The sequence below is a fragment of the Tenrec ecaudatus genome, chromosome 1 (assembly GCF_050624435.1).
Source record: "Tenrec ecaudatus isolate mTenEca1 chromosome 1, mTenEca1.hap1, whole genome shotgun sequence".
Classification (NCBI taxonomy): domain Eukaryota; kingdom Metazoa; phylum Chordata; class Mammalia; order Afrosoricida; family Tenrecidae; genus Tenrec; species Tenrec ecaudatus.
Window position 1 is genome coordinate 170,780,186 of NC_134530.1, and position 20,361 is coordinate 170,800,546.

The following is a 20,361-nucleotide window of genomic DNA, read 5'->3' on the forward strand; positions in this document are numbered from 1 at the left end:
GATCCCTTCAGGACCAGGGGTGTGAGTGGCGATACTGGGAGGGTGGAGGGAGGGTGGGTTGGAAAGGGGGAACCAACTACAAGGATCTACATGTGACCTCCTCCTTGAGGGATGGACAACAGAAAAGTGGGTGAAGGGAGACGTCGGACAGGGCAAGCTATGACACAAATAATAATTTATACATTATGAAGGCTTCGTGAGGGAGGGCGGAGTGGAGAGGGAGGGGAAAAATGAGGAGCTGATGCCAGGGGCTAAGTGGAGAGCAAATGACTTGAGAATGATGAGGGAAATGAATGTACAAATGTGCTTTACACAATAGATGTATGGATTGTAATAAGAGTTGTATGAGCCCCTAATAAAATGATTAAAAAAAAAAAAAGATGCAACTCAGGACAATGCCTTCTCAGTACCACCCGAACCTCCCGCCTTCTTTAAAACAGCATGGGGCTGCTGACCACAGTTCCCTCACCTCAATGTTGCCACACTCCAGTGCCAGACTAAAGCGAGTTTTTTCATCCTTGACAAAGTGCAGTGCCACTTCAGGATAGCCCTTCTTCTGGAGATAAGCAATGATGGACTGGCCGACCAGTTTGGCATTCCGCACCATGTGCAGCACCTAGAAATTCAGAGTAAGGCAACGAGTAGAGATCACTTGGGAAAAGAAAAATTGAAAAAAAGAAAGAGTGCTGCCCCTTTCTCAATACCCCTGGCCCACCTTCCCACGGCCTACCTCATCGTATTTCCTGTTGATCAGGGCCAACTTGAACTTAAACTCGGTGGGATCAATGGTGAGGACCCGTGGACGACACTCCCTGTCCAGGCAATAGACGTTGTTGCCCTTCACCCGTGTGACGTAGATGGGTAAATCCAGAGTCCGTATGATCCCGTGGTCCCTTAGAAGCAAGAACTTCCAGTAAGTGAAGGGAGAGAGCTAGAACCACCATGGAAAGTCCAGGTCATAAAGCCAGCCAGCCAGCCCGGAGCACTGCCTTTTATCTTCTCATCACCTTTGAGTGACATGTCAGTTCAACAGGGTACACATAAGAAGTGACCAGCCAGGAAGCGGCGGTGAAAGCTAACTTATTAATGTGTATGCAGTGGGCACAAATGAGGCAGATAGTGTGATCTTTCTTTATAAACTAGGACCCCAAGAGCTGAATAACAGACACTACTCTAGAAATCAAACCTAAGACTTAAATCCTAAATTGTGATACATAACAGCAAACCACTGCAGAGTTAAATCTTTCCTTGTAGGCTTAGATGAAACAGAAAACCAGTAGATGTAAAAAATTCTGACATACAAAGAAATCATGGAAAACAGAAAATATTTTTAACTAAGTGCGAAGAAAAATGTCACAAATCAAAACCAGTGGGTATAGCTAAAGCAGTAGTTAATAATTTATAGGCTTGTCTGTATATACTACACTAAATGACATACTGACATTTACTGGGCTCTACATGCATAGTGTTGTTTGTCAGGTAAATCTTTACTTCTGTAACCCGACATAGAACAGCTAAGATTGAGAATCAAATTCAATGGCAGTGGGTTTTGTTTTGGTTGGTATATGCACATATTAAGAGAAAGACTGAAATTTAGTAAGTACCTAGCTCAGATTTTACTATTCTTTTTAAAGTTGATCCAAAGAAAGTAGTTAGACATAAATTAGTTAATAATAGAAACTAAAGTCAAACATTGGAAAAAACGAATAAACCTTTCATGAGGCTAATTAAAAATTTTTTGAGAAAGACAGTAGTAACAGGAATGAAAAGGGGATTATTAATGTGGATTCTACAGAATGAGGTTATTTAAAAAAAAATCCAATTCTCAGAAAAACAAAACTTTCTACAATTGACTAAAAAAGAAAAGAAACATCCTCCAGGTCTCTAAAGAAGCCCTGGCGAGATAATGGTTAAGTATCCAGCAAACCATTGAACTCAAGTTTCTACATGTAACACTCTTTGAGATGGACTTGCTCTGTCTGTCTTTCTGAGTTGTTCCTTCTTTCCTAACATTAACTTACTAAAATTCTTATTTAATCCTTCTATTTATGCACCAGCAAGTCCTCATTCACTATCATCTACACACACACACACACACACACACACACACACACACACACACACACACACACACACTCTCTCTCTCTCTCTCTCTCTCTCTCCCCCACTGCTTCCCTGAACTATAAAGATCTTGCATCAGATAGGCCGTAAAGTCCTCTGATGCTCAGATTTGACTATTTTCATTATGGATCCCCTTTAGTAAGAGCAGAACTCAGAGAATCCTATTTAATCTTTAAAACTGCTTTTCTCAACTTGATCCCACACAGATGGTTCTTAGAAGTTTAATACTCAAAGTAGACTTAAAAAAACAAAAACAAAACTAGTTAAGCTAAACTACTGATTGGTTTTGAGAAGACTTCAGGGATACTATTTTAATGTTTAAAGACGCAGAGTTTCAGGGGTTCATCTTAGCAGCTTCCCTGACTCTTGAAAGCCCAAGGGAATTTAAAATTCTGTTTTATATTCTTCCCTCTTTGATCATGATTCTTCTACAGATTCTTTGATCAAGATATCCAATCACAGTAGCCAGGGAGCATTCAGTTCTTTGGTCCCATGGCAAATCAGTCACTTAGCCGCATTTTCCATATACAAACAAAATGCCAGCTCACTGCCATCAAGTACATTCCTACCCAGTGACCTACAGGGTAAAGAACTGCCTCTATGGGTTTCCACGACTGTAACTGGAACTGTACGGGAACAGAAAGCCTCATCTTTCTCCCACTTCACACACCAGGGTTCCTCCTCTTACTCCTGACTCCCTCTTCCCTTCTTCCTTTGTTGCTACAAGTGAATAGAGACCAACTTCTGTGGCTTGGATGGCTGCTTATAAGTTTGTTTGTCCCCCCCCCCCCCCCGCAATGAAAGTTTGGAAAATCACAGGCAATAAAGTAGGAAAAACATATTATTAGGCTAATTAACTGGATGCCTCAGGAAATTGACCCTAAATCTCTGAACCAAGGAACCAAATCCCATGATGTGTCTGAGACAACACACAGTGTTAATGGCTACTTTTTTGGGGGTGGGGGTGGTGTCTGTCATTGTTTTGTTATAAATATGAGAGGGCTTCCAAAAGTTTGTGGAAATAGTCCATTTGTCCATGAGCTTTTTAAGTCCTCTTGTATGTTTACCATACAATTTGTGACAAGTCAACTTTTTCCAGGTGTACAACTTAATGACTGCTTAAAAAAACTGGTTATGTAACGCTACCCTTAGTCACTATGAGTTTACTCCACTGTGAACTGCACCGCAGTGTTACACAGGCCACAGCGGCCAGGCTGTTAGTAGTTACCTTTCTAGTGCTAACTCAGGAGCCATTAAGTACTTAAGGCACTTTATTCATTAAGAAAACAATATTTAAAGTTTCGGTGAGCTTTCTAATATTTGGGAATTCTTTTCTTTTGTTAATTCAAGTAGGGAAGCTCTCCTCCATCTGCAAATTATTCATTAAATTATGCAACAATAAAAATATCTTTCAAATTGTAATTGGCCTACTTTGAAGATACGTGTTTGTAGAAGCCACCAATATTCATTAAAGAAGTGATTCCTAAGTTCAGCTACATCAGTGGTTCTCAACCTTCCTAATGCCATGACTCTTTAATACAGTTCCTCATGTTGTGGTGACTCCCCCCAACCACAAAATTATTTTCATTGTTACTTTATAACTGTAATTTGGCTAGTGTTATGAATTGGGCAACCCCTGTGAAAGGGTCGTTCGAGCCCTAAAGGGGTCGCGGCCCAAAGTTTGAGAACCACTGAACTACATTAAAGTTAAAACTTCTTTAGGATGAATATCATGGTGATTGTTCAATTCCCCCTGGATAGGTTTGAATGATTGAACTATTCGATTCTATGATATGTAAACTATGTGCCAATAAAACTGATTTTTTTTTTTGGGGGGGGTACCTATTATAAAAAATAAAGTTAACTTCTGGTTCATTAAGGGTACCACAACGATAATAAGCACCATAAAACGGAAGAAGATACTAGTATCTATAACAAAAGCCTGACAAAAATAAAGCCCTGACTGAAAGAACAATCTATTAAGAATTTCTCTAAATTAAATAGTAAAAGACTTATAATTTAATAAAGGAGGGAGGGCAGGAGAAGACTTGGATAGAATCCCAAGAAAAAAATTCTGCCGGGTGCCCAATGTTTCATGGTTTAATCACATTTGGTGCCAGAGAAGAGCAAAGCAAAATGGCATTACACATCTTAAACAGACGAAACAAAATTCTGACAAAGCCAAGAGTTGGTAAGGTTGAGGAACAATGAAACCTATAATGTTGTGGGCACACAAACTGGTTCAACCACTTTGAAAGCAGTTTACATGACTGAAGATATGCCAATCTTATGATTCAGCAATTCTACAGAGTATTCACTCAAGAGAAATACACGAACACTTGTACATATAAAAGAATGCTTACATGGAAAAGAATCTTTAAAAGAACACAGTGCATCCTTTTCATCAAAGAACCTATCAAAGATTCCTGGTCAAAAAGGAGAAAATGCAAGATGAAATTTCACATTTTCTGGAATTTCATACTTTCTGAAGTCAATGGGGCTGGATGAACCCTTGAAACGGTTGCCATGAGATGGTTTTTAAAATTAAACCAAAAAAATATCCTGTATCGTAAAAAACAAACAACAGTTTAGCTTTACTAATAAAAGAGGCCTGCCCTGAGCAGTATGCTTTTGAAAGAACTACCACTGTGGGATCAAGCACTAGACAGGACCCGTAGGGGCAGTGCGTTTAGGTTGATGAAAGAGGAACAGCTCAGAAAGGAGGAAGAAAAGGTGTGCACAACTCAAAGAAAGTCATGAGTATCACTGAACTGTAAATGTAGAGGTGATGGGATTGGTACGTTTTTTTCTGTGTACTCTCAACAGTAAATTAAAAAATAAATACGTAAATAAAAACAAAACAACAATAAAAAACCATACCAAACATTTTTCATAATAGCCAAATACTAGAAATGAGCCAATTATCCCTTAAGAGTAGAATGGACAAATAAACTGTAAAATATAATGGAGTATTATACAATTAATATAAATTAGATCTACAACATGTATGAATGTTCTAAAACAAAACATGGAACAAAATAAGCAAAATACAAAATAGTATATACTCAGTTTGATTTCATTTACAACAAGTTCAAAAACAGGCAAAATGAAATCACTCGATTTTAGGGTACACACTAGATGATAAAATACAGAGAAAACCAAAAGAAAAGTGAGCATGATGCTACTTTGGGGTAGGAGGTGGTGGTTGTAATTAACAAGCATCGCATGGAGAGGCTTCTGGGGTACCCAAACTATTTTATTTCCCGGCTTGAATGTCAGCTACATAGCTGTTTACTATATAACTCATTATACTCTATTCACTTCTCTTTGTTTGTGTTGTATCTCACCATTTTAAAGGAGCTAGAAAAAGAATGTTTGGATGTCTCCTAGCACATGGGAGCGTGCCAGACGAAGCTTCTGCAGAGAGTTTACGGACTTCTGTTACATTCCTTGAGACAGGACAGAAGTTTCAAGAAGGCCACCTTCTCCCACTCAGTCTCCCACACGACTTACCCAGTGGTGACGGCATATTTGATGTGGTTGCTTGTGGTATAGATAAATACCCCACTCTCATCCCAGGCCCCACTCTTGACACGGATGTTCTCGTGAATGTTACACAGAGCTTCCAGTTTGCGGTTACAGATCACAATGGCTGTAAGAGGCAGAGGGCATGAGTGCTCTGCTGGACAAGGCGAGTGTAGTAAACTGGCAGGGTGGGGAGGGAAGGACTAGTCTCTAAATCGGGGTGGAGACAATGAACGCTTACCATGTTTGGCCAGTAATGCTACATGGGACATGTCTGCTGACCAGATAACATATTTCACCTTGGAAATCTTCACAGATGCCAGAGTTCTAGGACAGAAAAGGACAAACATGAGCGGACCTTAGTTCCTTGTGCCGAGCTATAGCCTAACTTCTTTCATCCTTAAAGCAATGGAGTGTCTAGTTAAAAAACATAATTCCAAATAAACATGCCCTGGATAGTGGTTGGTGACTGACAGCATTTAGCTCACCGTGCTACTTGACTCTTCTCAATCCCTTGCCCATATCATACCCATGCATTAGTGACTGTATATGGCTGTTTTAATTAGTGAACTGAAGTTCCTTTAAGTGCAGAAATCAACTGTGTTGCTCTTTTCTGAGTCCATCAGGGTCTAAGACCCAAGATCACTGTTTATTGAGTTAGTGCTCTAGAAACATGTATCAAATAAAAAACTAAGTCCCTCAGTATAATGCCAATGTATCTGTGGAAGATGAAAAGTGATGATGGAGGGGAAAATGGCTAGAAAAATCTTGGAGAGATAGTACAGGAAATGACTAAGTCATTTGGGCAGGGGGCGGGGCGGGGCGGAGCTCCTAATAAAGATGCATGCCTGTCTGCTTAGGGACACCTGACATCATTACCGCTTCTGCTGTACGTCAAAGAGTATGATGGAGTCCGAATCTCGAAGCAGGAGGTTGCCTGTGCCTGCATAGAAGATCTCATCACAGTTGGGTACCTGCACCTTTTTGGTGATCTCATTCTTCAGATTCTTGATCAGAAGCTGAAACAGGGTTTAGAAGGTGGGGTTAGAGTGGAAGCGCATCTGATGGTGACAACTGGATGCCACTCCTCAGCAACTGTTCCTCAGTTTCAATCAGCTAAGCACTTTCCCCCTGGCCAAGTCAGCCCCCGCTCCAGGCTACACCACTCCAACCAATGTCCTCTCCAAGGATCCTGATATTGCTCTTTTTTTATCTCCTTCAACTGAACCTTGAAACATCCAACCAAAGCCTCAATTCCTCAAACAACCAGAAAGAGAAAACGGTGCTTCTGTGGCTTACATTCTGTTCATGGTTTTCTTGAGAGAGCCCTGCTCATCTTGTGATAGAACCGATTACCTTTAAAGTACCAATGGAGATGGCAGGACAAAGAAGAGAAGGAGTAGGTATCTACTAGTCCACTCGTATGAAATGTGAGGCTCTTTGGGTTCCTGTGTGACTTTCACTTGGTCCTTAAGCTCAGAGACACAGTGATTTTCATCCCCACCAAATCAATTTCTAAACCTTTAATTCCCAGAGGTGGGAGGTAGGAGAATTAAAGTAAGTACATGATCAGCACACCTTCCCAGTGAAAAGTAGTGAAGAAAACAACAATGCTCTTTCTTCTGCAATACATAGGTCACTGTCACTATACCAGCCCCATTAGATTCCTCTTAGTCTTGACTCACCGAATGCATCCGATCTAGGACAGCAAACCGATTTCGAGCAACCCAAACGGCTGTCAGGCCTGAAGATCGTTTCCCTTCAGGGGCTGAGAAAGAACAGAACCAAGGGGTGGGAGCATGTGGTGAGCCACTGGCAGGTGACAGAGTCAGGTGCCATGGAGATGCCAGTCTTGCTGGCTGCCATCTTGGCTTTGCCAGTTCAGCTGCTTCCTAACTAATTCAGCCGTAACCTGAGGCTATTGTTGACTGACTTTTCCCCATCAGTCCCCTCCAAACTCCAACCCCTACCCCTGCCAAGCCTCTTTTCTCTAGGCCAAGTGGTTGCATTTCAGCCAACACCATGTACTGGCAGAAGGGCTGCCCATCTTGGGAGACAGCACACTCTGTCAAGCTAACGAGCAGAGCCTCCCTGGCCAAGCTGCGGCACAGCAAGCTGCCTGCAGTGTCATAGGACCTCCTATGGCTAGGCCTTGGCACAAGCTGGAGAAGAGACAGAGCCCCCGCCCCAGGACACAGCTGCTCCGCTGCTTTTAACATGCAAATGCAGACCTCCTAGTATAGCAGGGTGGGGCCAAGGGCTCCTAACTAAATCTTGATTGGCAGCGCAGTGTGGGGCACTATTTAGCACCAAGCTGTTGCTCCATAAATGTAAATCAACCACTCTTACTGTCCTGAAGGGAGTTAGGAAATGTTCCTCAGTTTCAGAGCATTCTGTTGGCTGATAAGAGTTATGAAATACACGTTCCATTCCCTGGGAAACTACTAGGCGACTGAACAAATGTACTAAAATACTTTTTTTTTTCCTATTATCTATTACAGACAACTGGACAGAGTATGATGACCAGCTTTTCTCTGACCCCCGTGGTACCTGGAGTAACAGGCAATTTACAAAGTTAATTACAGTGAGACTTGTGAGAAGCCGGACTCCATCAGACTGCTTTTTCAAAAAATTTACAAAATACATTTAATAGTCTATATGATTTAGCACACGTATCTAATGTAACATACAGATTACCGTAGAGCATTTTTCTTGTATTTTTGGATTCAATTCAAGTTAATCTACAGTGAAAAAATGCTAATCGACAACCTTTTTCTTAGGTACTGGGTACACAGAATCCTAGTTTTTAAAGAATTCAAAGTAGTTAAGAATTAGACTTGTTTCTATGTGGGCAACATTAAAAGGTTAAGGGCAAATCAATTGGGGGAAAGACAGTATAATCAAATGAGGCTGTAAACTGGAAAGCTCTGAGAGTCTCTCAAACAGCAAACCACACTCACGGCCATGGAGGGACGCCAGTGAGAACGACCCTGTAGGGCGGGGAGACCCATCTCTGCTTTGTCTTCCTAGGGCTCACCCGTTTCTCTGACTTTGAGAAGGTACAGTCTTACCAGTCTCTTATTGTCTCTCTCAGAAGAGGTTGCTTTGGGAGGGACCAAATCATCAGATAAGGTCTGAGGTGGCTAAATTTATGGGAGGTGACTTAACTTTAGATTATGGAGACCAAACACTTTTATGTTTTCTCTCCTTATCAAGATATAAAAGAGAGTGATTACTCTTAGCAGGAGAAATTATAATGGTGGCCTACAGAGTATGTGCCAGAGCTCTACTGACGGGCTTACAGTATGACAGCACGCTATTAACAACAGGGACCCGCCGGTTCCTACAAACCAACAGTAGAACCTGTGTACACTCAAACCCTTCCTGATCTGTTTTGTCAGCAAGTTCTGATAGGATGAACATCAACAAGGAATGGTGATGATGGAGAGATAGGCAGGGTCTCAGCTGGATCCTGGGATCCCAGGTGGAATGTGAGGCTGTTAGCAGCCTCATCTTTTTGACATGCAAAAGGAAGCAAATCGGATCTGGATGTGGATGGAGAAAATAAATCCCTAGTCACAGGATGAGACATTCCAGGATTGGATCCACATTTTTAAATAAATGAAACTACCAGAGTGAAAGTCATCTCAGCTGACAATAAATAAGAAAAACACGCTGTGCTGAAAGAGAAAATGGAGTGTTTCTAATAACCAAATTATGAAATATATATATCTAACTGGGTAATAAAATAGGGGAGGAACATGAATATTTCACACACTGGCCGCCCCTGATGCAATTGTCAGCGGCACCTGCCAACAGATATGAGTGATGTGTCAATGGCCTGGGGATGGGATGTGAAAGCCCTGAGGAGTGATGATGTGGGTGAAGAGAACCGGAAGCACAGTGGGGGAGACAAAGAGAACACCTACCATCAGGATTCTGGGAGTCAGTATCCTTCGGGATGGTGTACAGGTCATAAGTACTATTCTCTAAATTGCTGGCTCTCTGTACAGGAAAAGGGGAGAATTAAATTGTTAGTGACTCCAGACATCAGCACCTAAGACACTAGCTTATTTTGACAGACAGAAAATTAGAGATACTATCTGAAAGAATACTCTTCTCAGCCTTCCCTCACAGGCCATTTGAACGTTTCCACATTTAAGAATTAGAGACATTGTCAAAAAATAGCATTCACATTTCTTTACTTATTCTCCAAAGATGCTGGTATTATTTGAACAAAAATAAGGAGTGCAATTGCGACACAGATTAGCTGAGAACACAACATCCTGGTGCCTCCCCCCCCCCCCCCAGGAGTATACCTGCTGCCATGGATTGATTTGTGTCCTCTCAAAATGCAGGCTGGAATCCTAACCCCTACCTACACCCGAGGGGGTAAACCTACTTGGGGATAGGATCTTCTTTGTTAACAAGGCTACACTGATAGCACAAGTCCTAAACTCACCGCTTTTGAGTTATAAAAAGAACAGATCAGACACAGAAACATAAACTGGGGGAAAGCGATATCATGTAAAAATCACCAGAGAATGGAGAAACATCAGAGCTACAGAAACGGAGAGAAACAAGGAACTTCCACCAGAGCTGACAGAAAGCCTACCCTACAGCTGGGGTCCTGGATTTGGCCTTACAGTCCTTTGAATGATGAGAAATTACATTTCTGTTCTGTAAAGCCAACGACTCATGGTATTTCTGTTACAGCATCACCAGGAAACTAGGACACTATGAACTTAAAAATCTGCTTTAAAAGAAAGAAGGAAAAAACAAACAAAACAGCTGGTTTTAAGCAAACGGGCAAGAGGAGACTGAGATCACTAGTCATTAATAGGAGGACAGGGGTTAGGCCCTGGAAGCCAAATGGGGAGGAGGGGCTGTCATTCGTAACCCGGCACACAGAGCACTAAAATTAATTTGATCCCCACTCCTGGGGAGCACTGGGTCATCTAGCGGGGTTGGCAAAGGCAGACACTTATACTATAGTACATGTTTTAATTGCCAGGGGCACTGAGTAATTTTTTTCTGAAAAGGGGACAGCAGGCCGCAGGAAAAATAAGCATTACTTTTGCACAGAAATAATATCATTTGGGGCCACTTGGCTCCTTTTTGGTAAAACAGTCATTGTCCTTGTGAAGTTTATTAAAATCAATAGTCAGTGGCCTTTAAAAAAAAGAAAACCATCATTTTTAGTGATCTGGGTTATTCATTTTAGTGTTTTGAATTATTAACCAAATGCTGAAGTTATTAGCCTTATGTGATACCCACAAACCCTTTAAATATGCTTACGGCAACTGAAGCCTACCCGGTGAGCCTGAGGGTTTCAAAAGGACCACTAAAGAGCTTCTAAGCATCGAAGGATATGTAATTGAGTGGCTAACCAGAAGGTTAGTGGTTCAAATCTACCAGCTACTCCACAGGAAAAAGTAAGATTGTCTGCTCTCATAAAGATTTAAAGTCTCGGAAACCAAAAGAGGCCGTTTGACTTGTTCCATAGGGTTACTATGAATTGGAACGGATTCAGTGACAGGGAGTTTTCAAAAGTCATCACAGACTCAATAAAGATGTGATCAGAGATGACTGGAAAGCAGGGAGACTTTAGGTGGGCCCCATGAGGTACTTACCGTACACAGTAAAACTGCATTTTCTGCAGGATTGTATGACATGTTGAACACTGGGAACTTGGAACCACTAGAATAAAGACATAAAGAAAGCAGAGAGGAGGCATAATTATAGAAGGAAGCCCCTCTACTTATGCTACTACACCTACTATGTATCTAGTCCTTAGTCATGAGTCTGACCCATTTACAATCAGGAATATAAATAAATATTACACTTATACTCTCTAGGATTGGGGATGGCCCCATCTCAGCTTTGAGTACACAACAGTTTACAAAGCAAATCCCTTTACACCTCAAGGGCTCGCACAGGTGTGTTTAGGAATCGCTATAGCAAGTACAGTTCTGCTTGGGTATAGTATCCCACACATAAGTGCTGTGGACCAAACTGAATGACATTACATGGATTGAATCATGTCCCCTCAAAACATGTGTTGCAAATTCTAACTTCTACTGCTGTTGTTCTAACCCCATTTGGGAATGGGTTGCCTTTATGTAAATGAATTTGGCCTAGTGTAGGATGAGTTTAGAAGATTGAAAGAGCAGCAGAACAGAGATGGGAGAGAGATGTCAAACCATATGGAGATTGCCCAGGAGCAGGAGTTCAGAAGAGACAGGGATCTTCTCTGACAGCGAATAGAGAGAAAGTGTCCCCTAGAGCTAGAGCCCTGGATTTGGACTCTCACCTCCTAAAACTAAGAACATTAATTTCTGCTTGTTAGAGTCACCCACGTGTGGTATTTCTGCTATAGCAGCACTCGATAACTAAGACGATTTTGTACTGGAAAAACCAATTGCTTTTAGACTTGGGTAACGTGTCGAGCTGGGAAAGTTTTAAGGTGGTGGCATAGTGGGTTATGCATTGCGCTGCTCACCAAAAGGTCAGCAGTTCCAAACTACCAGCTGTTTTTTGGGAGAAAGATTTACAACCTCGGAAACCTACCGGGGCAATTCTACCCTGTCCTATAGGGTTGCTATGAGTCAGAATTGACTTGATGTCAGTGAGTTTGGTTTTCAGTTTTTAAAAATAATTCAAAAACCTAGATTACCGCGAAGAGACTATGAGTAGGATTATCAATAAAACCAAAAAAGCCCAAACTCACTGCCATCGAGTCAATGCTGACTCACAGCGACCCCTGGGTATTCCCGAGACTGTAACTGTTTATGGGATTATCGATGTCAAAGGCAAAAATGGTAAAAAAAAAACAAAAAACAAAAAAACTCAGAAAGGGATGGGGAGAGCTATACAGGACATCTTTACTCTCTTTTGGTCTCAGCAACAAATACGGCTAAATATGTAGATATTACATGTGCTTCTAGTCAGGCATTAAAAGAAAACGAACACTCGAGTGGACAAATGAAGAAAAAGGGTGATGTTTTTTATGCAGTGGCTGATGAGACGCAGAGGCAAAATCTTAGAGACCGCGTGGTTTCTCCACTGATAGTAAAATGCAAGAGCAAAGAGATAGGTTAATAAATGAACGATGTAAAATGGAAACAGAACTTAATGCTCTGAAAGCTTCTGTTGTACAAACTAGACACAATGTTCATGGAGGACAGAGCTGTTTACTAAGGGAGTCCGCTTGTGAGTGATGGGTCTAACTACTCACCACAGGAGGAAACCCATCAGTTTAGCCTGACGGGGACAGAGAAAAAAGGAAAGAGCACTGCCAGCCTCTTGGTATGCTACAGGCAGGAAACTGGTCAACAAACCTACATGAGTTGTCCTCCAAGCAAAGAAAAGGACCACCCTGGAGTGCCACAGGGACCAGCAGAACTGTTGGAAGAAGCACGGGAAGCAGGTCCTCTTGGTTAAAGGGTAGGGTCACAGTCTTATAGGTTTCAAAGATCTGTCAGCTCAGTCCCAGTATGGGGCTGCCAGGGGGATGGGGCTGCCATGCCCAAGGGGCAGAAGAATAGGGCTTGCTGAGGATAAGCTGTTGGGGTTGACATTCGGATGGAGCACGAGAATGGGGTTCCTTAAAGCTGAGGGAACCCACTCGTCTGTTAGTCTGTGATACTGGAAGCTATGTCACTGGCCTGTCAATTACGAGCAGAGTCACCCAAAGGGGTTTCAGCAGTTTTCAGACTAAGAACGGACCATGAAGAGGAATTTGCCACTGAAAACCTTATGGACAGCATTGAAGCATTGTCAGTTACTGAAAACGTAATGAATAGAGCAGACCACTGTCAGAGATAGTGCCAGAAGATGAATCCCTTAGGACAAAAGGCACTAAACACATGACTGCGGAAGATCTGCCCTTCTCAAAGCCGACTCTACCACAGCGAGGCAGATGGAGAAAAGCCTGGGCGAGTAAAGCCTCTGTGATCTTCATCTGCTGATGCAGTAAGACTCGAATGAGAAGAAATAGCTGCAAACATCCATGAATACTTGGAGCTTGGAATGGTTAAGTATGAATCTAGCAAAATTGGAAGTGGTCACAAATGAAATGGAATGCATAAAGATCAAGGTTCTAGGCATCAGTGAGCTGAGATGGACTGGTACTAGCCATATGAATCAGCAAACCATCTGGGTTACTGTGCTGGGAATGACACAATCAAAAGGAATGCATCATTCATAGTCAAAAGGACACTTCATGAGCTTTCTTGAAGTACAATGCTGTGTGTGACAGGATAATGCCTATCTATATACAGGGAAATCCACTGAATACAGCTCTTATTCAAATATATGTGCCAACCACTACAGCTAGTGATGAAGAAACTGAAGAATTCTACCATGTCTTCAGTCTAAAATCGATCAAACATGCAATCAAGATGCATTGATAATTACTGGATATTGAAATGCAAAAGTTGGAAACAAAGAGGAAGAAATAGTAGTTGGGAAAATATGGTCTCGGTGACAGAAATGATGCTAGACATCACATGACAGAATTTTGCAAGACCAATGACTTCTTTGTCATAAATCATTTATTTAAGCAACATAAACAGTGACTAGCCACGTGGACTTCTCCAGATGGAATATACAGAAATCAAACGGACTATCTCTGGGAAAAGAGGAAGGAGAAGCTCACTAACATCCGCAGCCAAAACCAGGCCAAGGGGTGTCTGTAGAACATATCATCAATAGCTCATATGTAAGTTCAGGTTGAAGTTAGAAGAAAATGCAAACAAGTTCAAGGGAGTAAAAAAATATGACCATTAATATATCCCTCTGAATTTTGAGAACATCTCAACAACAGATAATATACATTAAATATTAATGACAAAAGAGCTTTGATTTCTAATCTCTATGGGTGTGGTGTAGGAGCCCTGTTGGCTGTGATCTACATGGTCGGCAGTTCAAACCACAAGCAGCTCCGCAGGACAAAGACTGGTCTTTCTACTCCTGTAAACTGTTACAGTCTAAGAAACCCACAGAGGGTTGCTATGAATCAGTATTGACTCAATGGCAGGGTATGGGTGTGGTATAACCCATTGGGGAATGGGTTGTCTGTTATGTTATTAAGGCAGGATTAGTGTAAGGTGTACCTTGAGTCATTCTCTTTTGAAATATAAGTTTAACAAGCAAGCTGAACAGATAGGGAGGAAGAGAGATGCCAAGATATATGAAGAAGGCCTGGAGAAATAGCTCAGCAGAGTAAAGGCCCTTCCCCGAGCACTGACAGAGTGAGAGCAAGAGAAAGGCATCCCCTAGAGCTGACATGCAGAATCAGACCTTTCACTTGCTAAATTGTGAGAAAACACATTTGTTTAGTAAAGCAACCCACTTATGGTTATTTCTAGGCATTGACAGAGAACTGCTAGAGGTCCAAGTAAGATTTAGAAGGCGTGGAACAAGGAAAATAATTGCTGATGTCAGATGAATTTGGCTCAAAGCAGAGAATACCAGAAAGAAGTTTACTTGTGTTTTACTGACTATGCAAAGGAATTTGATGGTGTGAACTCTAATAAATTATGGATAACCTTGAAAAGAACAGTAATTCCAGAACACACTTCACTGTGCACATGAGAAAGTGTACAGGGATCAAGAGCTATTTGTGCGAACACACAAATAAATAATATGGTATGGTTTAAAACCAGGTAAGGTGAGCTCAACAAACAGACCTCCAACTATTTACAAAAAAAAAATCAGGAAAGGTGTGTGTCAAGGTTGTATTCTCTCATCATACTTGTGCACACGGTATACTGAGCAAATCATGAGAGAAGCCGGCTTATGTGAAGAATGTGGCATCAAGATTGGAGGAAGGCTTATTAACAACCCCTGATATGAAGAGTACACATCCTTGCTTGCTGAAAGCGAAGAGGATTTGAAGCACTTGCTGATGAAGATCAAAGATTGCAGTCTTCACTATGGATTACAACTCAATGTAAAGAAAACCAAAATCTCCACAAATGGAACAATGGGTAATATCATGATAAAGGAAGAAAAGGTCGAAGTTGCCTAGGGTTTCCCCTTGCTTGGATCCAGTCAATGTTCATGGAAACAGCAGTCAAGAGACAAAAGATTAATTTGCATTAGGTAAATTGGTTGCAGAAAACCTCTTTAAAGTACTGAAAATCAAAGATCTTATTTGGAGGACTAAAGAATCCCTGACCCACCCAAATCATGGTATTCTCCATAGGCTCATCTGCATGTGAAAATTAGACATTGACTAAGGAAGACTAAAGAGAAATTAATACATTATAATTGTGATGGTGGAAAAGAACACTGAAAGTGCTTTGGGCTGCTCAAAGGACAAACCTGTCTGTTTTAGAATACAGCCAGAATGGTCCTTAGAGGCAAGGATAGCAATACTTTGTCTCGCATATTTTGGACATATTGTCAAGAGAGATCAGTCCCTGGAGAAGGACAGCATGCTTGGTAAAGTGTAGGAACGGTGAAAAAGAGGAAGGCCCCCAACGAGATGATGGACCCAGTGGTTCCAACAAAGGGCTCAGGCATAGAAACCATTGTGAGGATGGTGCAGGACTGAGCAGTGTTTCGCTCTGCGGAGCACGGGGTCACTATGGGTTGGAACTGACTCAATGGCACCTAACCATCACCACCACCACCACGACAACCACAGTACTAGGCAACTAAAACACCAGCACAGAGCAACTTAATATAATCTTGTCTCTGGTTGGTTCTTCTAGCCCCTTAGAGTGCTCACATAAACCCATCATTTTATTGTAGTGATGCTAGAGGGGAGCTATCAACTCTCATGCCAAAATTTGCTACCATGAATGTTTTAGCATGCTGATACAGCTGGCTTTCCAAGAGGAAAAGGCAGTTCCTCTTGCCAGATATCCCAGAGGTTATCTATCATATCTTCAGAGTTAAGAGTTTCCAGAGACATATATTCTGGTTTCGAATTTTACGTACTTTGTTGGAGAGCAAAGGAAGAATTACAGACACGAGATGGTAAATAAAAGCAAAAGGATATTCTCTACCAGAAAACACTCCCTGGTTGGAAAGAGCCCTGGCAGACTATGGGAGTATGGTTCTCTCTCCACAGGTCACTAGCATTCTTAACTGGGGAATTCCCATTCAACTCATGCCACCTACATGCCCATCATGCTCTTAGGGTTTATCTATGAGGATGCCATCTGTGATGTGATTAGATCCAAAATATTAACAACAGATCCAGTTGGTGGGTGCTGTTATCACAGTGATGGATGCAAGGGGTTAGAAAAGGAAGCAAATCATATTTACCTCCTTAACTGCATAACAGCTACATCTTTGGAGCTATTAAAATCCAACTGACGTAAGAATCGGTCCTTGACATAATGCAGCATATTGCCATGAACGGCATAGGCTGGCCGTTCTCGCTCCAGTTTAAATACAATCATGCCACCATCGTGTCCTGAGGTACAGAGGGAGAGAGAGAAAAAAAAATAGCTCCAAGTCTGAAAATGTTGGAATCAGGATATATATATATATATATATAATGACTATGTTGGTGCAAGTATGCTAAAAACAAAGTTAAGATACCCGAACACATCCTTATTTGAGATCCTTTGTCAAATTCTTAGAATCTAGTTAAATAAACTCTGTGAAACCTTTCCTAATACTCTATCACCTTGCCAAAGTTCTGGAGAAAAATGAGGCTTTCAAGTGCCATAAAAATGTATAGACTCAAAAAACCACAGGGGAAGTTTTACTTTGCCCTGTAGGGTCACTAAGAATCGGAATTGACTAGAGGACTGCAATCTTTTTTTTTTTTTGGGGGGGGGGGCAGTTTACTCTAGCTCTTCTGTGTTCTTCTAACCCTGTGTACAAACTTACACTTACCATCTTGCACTTACCATATATACTCGAGTATAAGCCGACTCATATAACAGCTGGGACACCTAATTTTACCACAACACTGCATTAAAACTGTGCTGAAAACTTGGCTTATACACGAGTACATATGGTAGTTATTTAGGAACGTCATTCTCCTTATATAGTGAGCTCTTGAAAGCAAAAATTACGCCAAAATTCCTGCATATAACAACAGCACAAAAATATTTATGGGATGAAAAGGTAGTAGTTTTGAAAAGCTTTTAGATTAAAAAAAAAGTTTTGCTGTTTCCTTATTAGTCTCATCTATTCTTAAAAAAACTCTCTAGTACTTGTCCTCCTAAACGCTTAGCTGCACAATTAGCCAGATCATGCCATCCTCTGCTCAAAACCTTGCAGTGACTTTCCACATCCATTCAGAATAAAATGGAAAACATGCCCTACAATGCAATGCGCAATCGAGCCATGTCTCACCTCCTGTTACTTAGCCCTTAATCCCCGTGCTCCTCCTGGCCTCTCCTGACCTTCCTCAAACAAGCTGAGCACCTTACTGTGGTCTTGCACTTGCTGTTCCCACTGGCCCATTCATTTCCCTGAGTGACCTGATATACAAGAAGAATCTTCATACCCATCCTTGTCCACCCCACTTAATTTTTTGCTTAGTTTCATCTTTTACCAAAAGTCACCTTATATTTTGATTATTTCCCTATGTGTCGCTGCTAGTAAAGAAAGCTTACCTAAAAACAGGGACTTAGTTTTAATGCATTTCTGTAACACCACCACCCAGAATGTGCCCCAGTACTCAATATGTATTTGCTAAATGAATAAATCTCAGCTTCGAGTTCCCTCTAGTCTCCAAACTCCAAAAGTACAGTATGTATTAGACCCTGATGCCCCCTAGGAACTAACAGAAGAGAATGGGCTTTATTGTTAATTGAATCATGATGGAGAAGAAAACAATTTAAAAAAGAACATTACCCTAAGAAGAGGGAGAAAAGCTCCAACTAATTGGCTTTGGGAATTCTACTTCTCATTATCATCCTACTTTGCATTTATTGGGAGCAAGCTAATGGAGAATCATTCTTAAGCCTTAGAAACTCCAAACTAAAGCAAGGAAAAAGGTTCTATAAAAGAAGAGCAGGAAATGGGCCTTACCTGCAGCAAACAGGTTGAGATTGGGGTGGGCAGCCAGGACCCAGAATCGATCATGGTCCCTACGGAAGGTTTGTACGCCAGTCCTAGAAAAGCAAAAGGCACACCCACAAAAATACTCATTTCCAAGACAAGTATTTTCAGTCTGTCATAAACAGTAGTACCAAGTGCTAAGTCAGCAAGCTGATTAAAAAAAAAAAAATCATACCAAGGGTAGTAAGTTTCACCTCAGTAAACGTGGTGGTGCTGCTAGTTGCCCTTAAGTCGATTACATTGTACTAAGGAACAGGACGCAGTGACTTCAAACTGACCCTACACTTTCCTTCCCCCATTCTACTGGATGGCTTTCACTTCATGTTTCATTTCTCTAGCTCCAGAATTAGAGGGGGAGAAGAAAAGACATGCTTAACTTTAGAAATGTGAAGAGATCTAGAGATTAATCAAGCTGACTGGAAATTAGTAAATGATCTCCAGATCTCTTCAAGTTTTCAAAATGCTTGATTTTTCCACATGTTGATAATAAAGATGAACAAACAGAAATATATTAATCTCATTTAAAAAAAATTAGAGTAAGTAAGGAAAATAAGTGTTCTCCTGTGGTGTTGGTCACACAACATCAGATAGCCCCTTACCGCTTAGACATATCCCAAACTCGGATACTCTTGTCCTCAGAATTGCTGAGGATCAACTCTTGGCGAGGATGGAAGACAGCACAGGATACATTGTTATAATGGCCCCGGCAGGTATCAACCTCCCAAGCCTTTGATTCTGAAGGGCAAAAGAGAATTAGATCATCTCAATTCTCTTACTGGCTTTAAGTTCGGCATTTGCAAATACGACATCCTCTCAACCAAATATTGGGTTTAACTATAAAATGTTAAATCAGTAAATCCTTTCTAATAGGACAATTTCTTCATATAAGCCTCTTAATCTCTATACAGTTGTTTGGTTATTATTTATATTTTTAATTCGGACCTCTATTCTCCATCATTCTTTATGCCCTTAATATGGTTTTATTTGTCCTGACATACTTAGCTCCCAGCTGCCATTCTGGAATAAATGTAAGCTCCACAGGGTAAGCGTTTTATTTGTTAGTCATCACTGTACCATCAGTCTTAAACAATGCCTATTATGAAGTAAAAGTACGCAATAAAAAGCTGTTGAGTGAGCAAATTAATTAATTTTTATCCTTCACCCTGCTCATATGCCTCAAAATCAGATTGTCCTAAGAGGGAAAAGGAGAAAGGGACAATTCTGGCTCCCAGGCGTAGCATAGATTTAGGGTTTCATGCTGATAACCACCTAAGGTAGGGAAATAGGTCACAAAGTCCAAACAACAAGGCTACTTCACTTTGCTGGCCAGAAGTCAATCTCTTAGACATGGTCACACCATCACTGGTTCACTCACCATTCATGCGCCAGATCTTGACTTGGCGGTCATCCGCCCCAGACACAATAAGGGGCATAGTGGGGTGGAAAGCAGCCCAGTTCACTCCACGATCGTGGCCCTGTGGAAAACCAGACGGGTTTCTTCTAAAATGACTTTATCACTGCTGACAAAGCAAATCAATGAACCGTGCGGACGGTTCATATGACAAGTCTCAAGGGGCTGTGCCGTGCTAAGATACTGAACACGTGAGTTACTATGTCAACCTACCCAATAGTACCCTCTAAACTGCTTGATTTCTCAAAAACCCTTTTTACCCCATCTGC

At 41.4% G+C, this 20,361-nt stretch overlaps 1 protein-coding gene and 1 non-coding gene across 3 annotated transcripts in view; both read right to left on the bottom strand.

Annotated features, from left to right (window-relative positions):
• COPA (coat protein complex I subunit alpha) overlaps positions 1-20,361 on the bottom strand; it is a 61,298-nt gene that overhangs the window by 13,950 nt on the left and 26,987 nt on the right. The window contains exons 8-19 of one of the 2 annotated variants that reach the window (XM_075563663.1): positions 20,057-20,156; positions 19,281-19,416; positions 18,652-18,734; positions 16,927-17,077; positions 11,280-11,346; positions 9,576-9,651; positions 7,332-7,414; positions 6,526-6,665; positions 5,888-5,973; positions 5,635-5,773; positions 731-893; positions 470-616 (exon numbers count right to left, since the gene is read on the bottom strand). In XM_075563663.1, coding sequence (XP_075419778.1) covers positions 470-616; positions 731-893; positions 5,635-5,773; positions 5,888-5,973; positions 6,526-6,665; positions 7,332-7,414; positions 9,576-9,651; positions 11,280-11,346; positions 16,927-17,077; positions 18,652-18,734; positions 19,281-19,416; positions 20,057-20,156 — 1,371 coding nt within the window. Of the gene's footprint in view, positions 1-469; positions 617-730; positions 894-5,634; positions 5,801-5,887; positions 5,974-6,525; positions 6,666-7,331; positions 7,415-9,575; positions 9,652-11,279; positions 11,347-16,926; positions 17,078-18,651; positions 18,735-19,280; positions 19,417-20,056; positions 20,157-20,361 lie in introns of both variants that reach the window. The other variant, XM_075563662.1, reaches the window with a different exon arrangement.
• On the bottom strand, positions 2,173-2,252 carry LOC142437840 (small nucleolar RNA U2-19). Its single transcript, XR_012782350.1, has one exon. It is a non-coding gene; the product is annotated as a small nucleolar RNA U2-19 (small nucleolar RNA).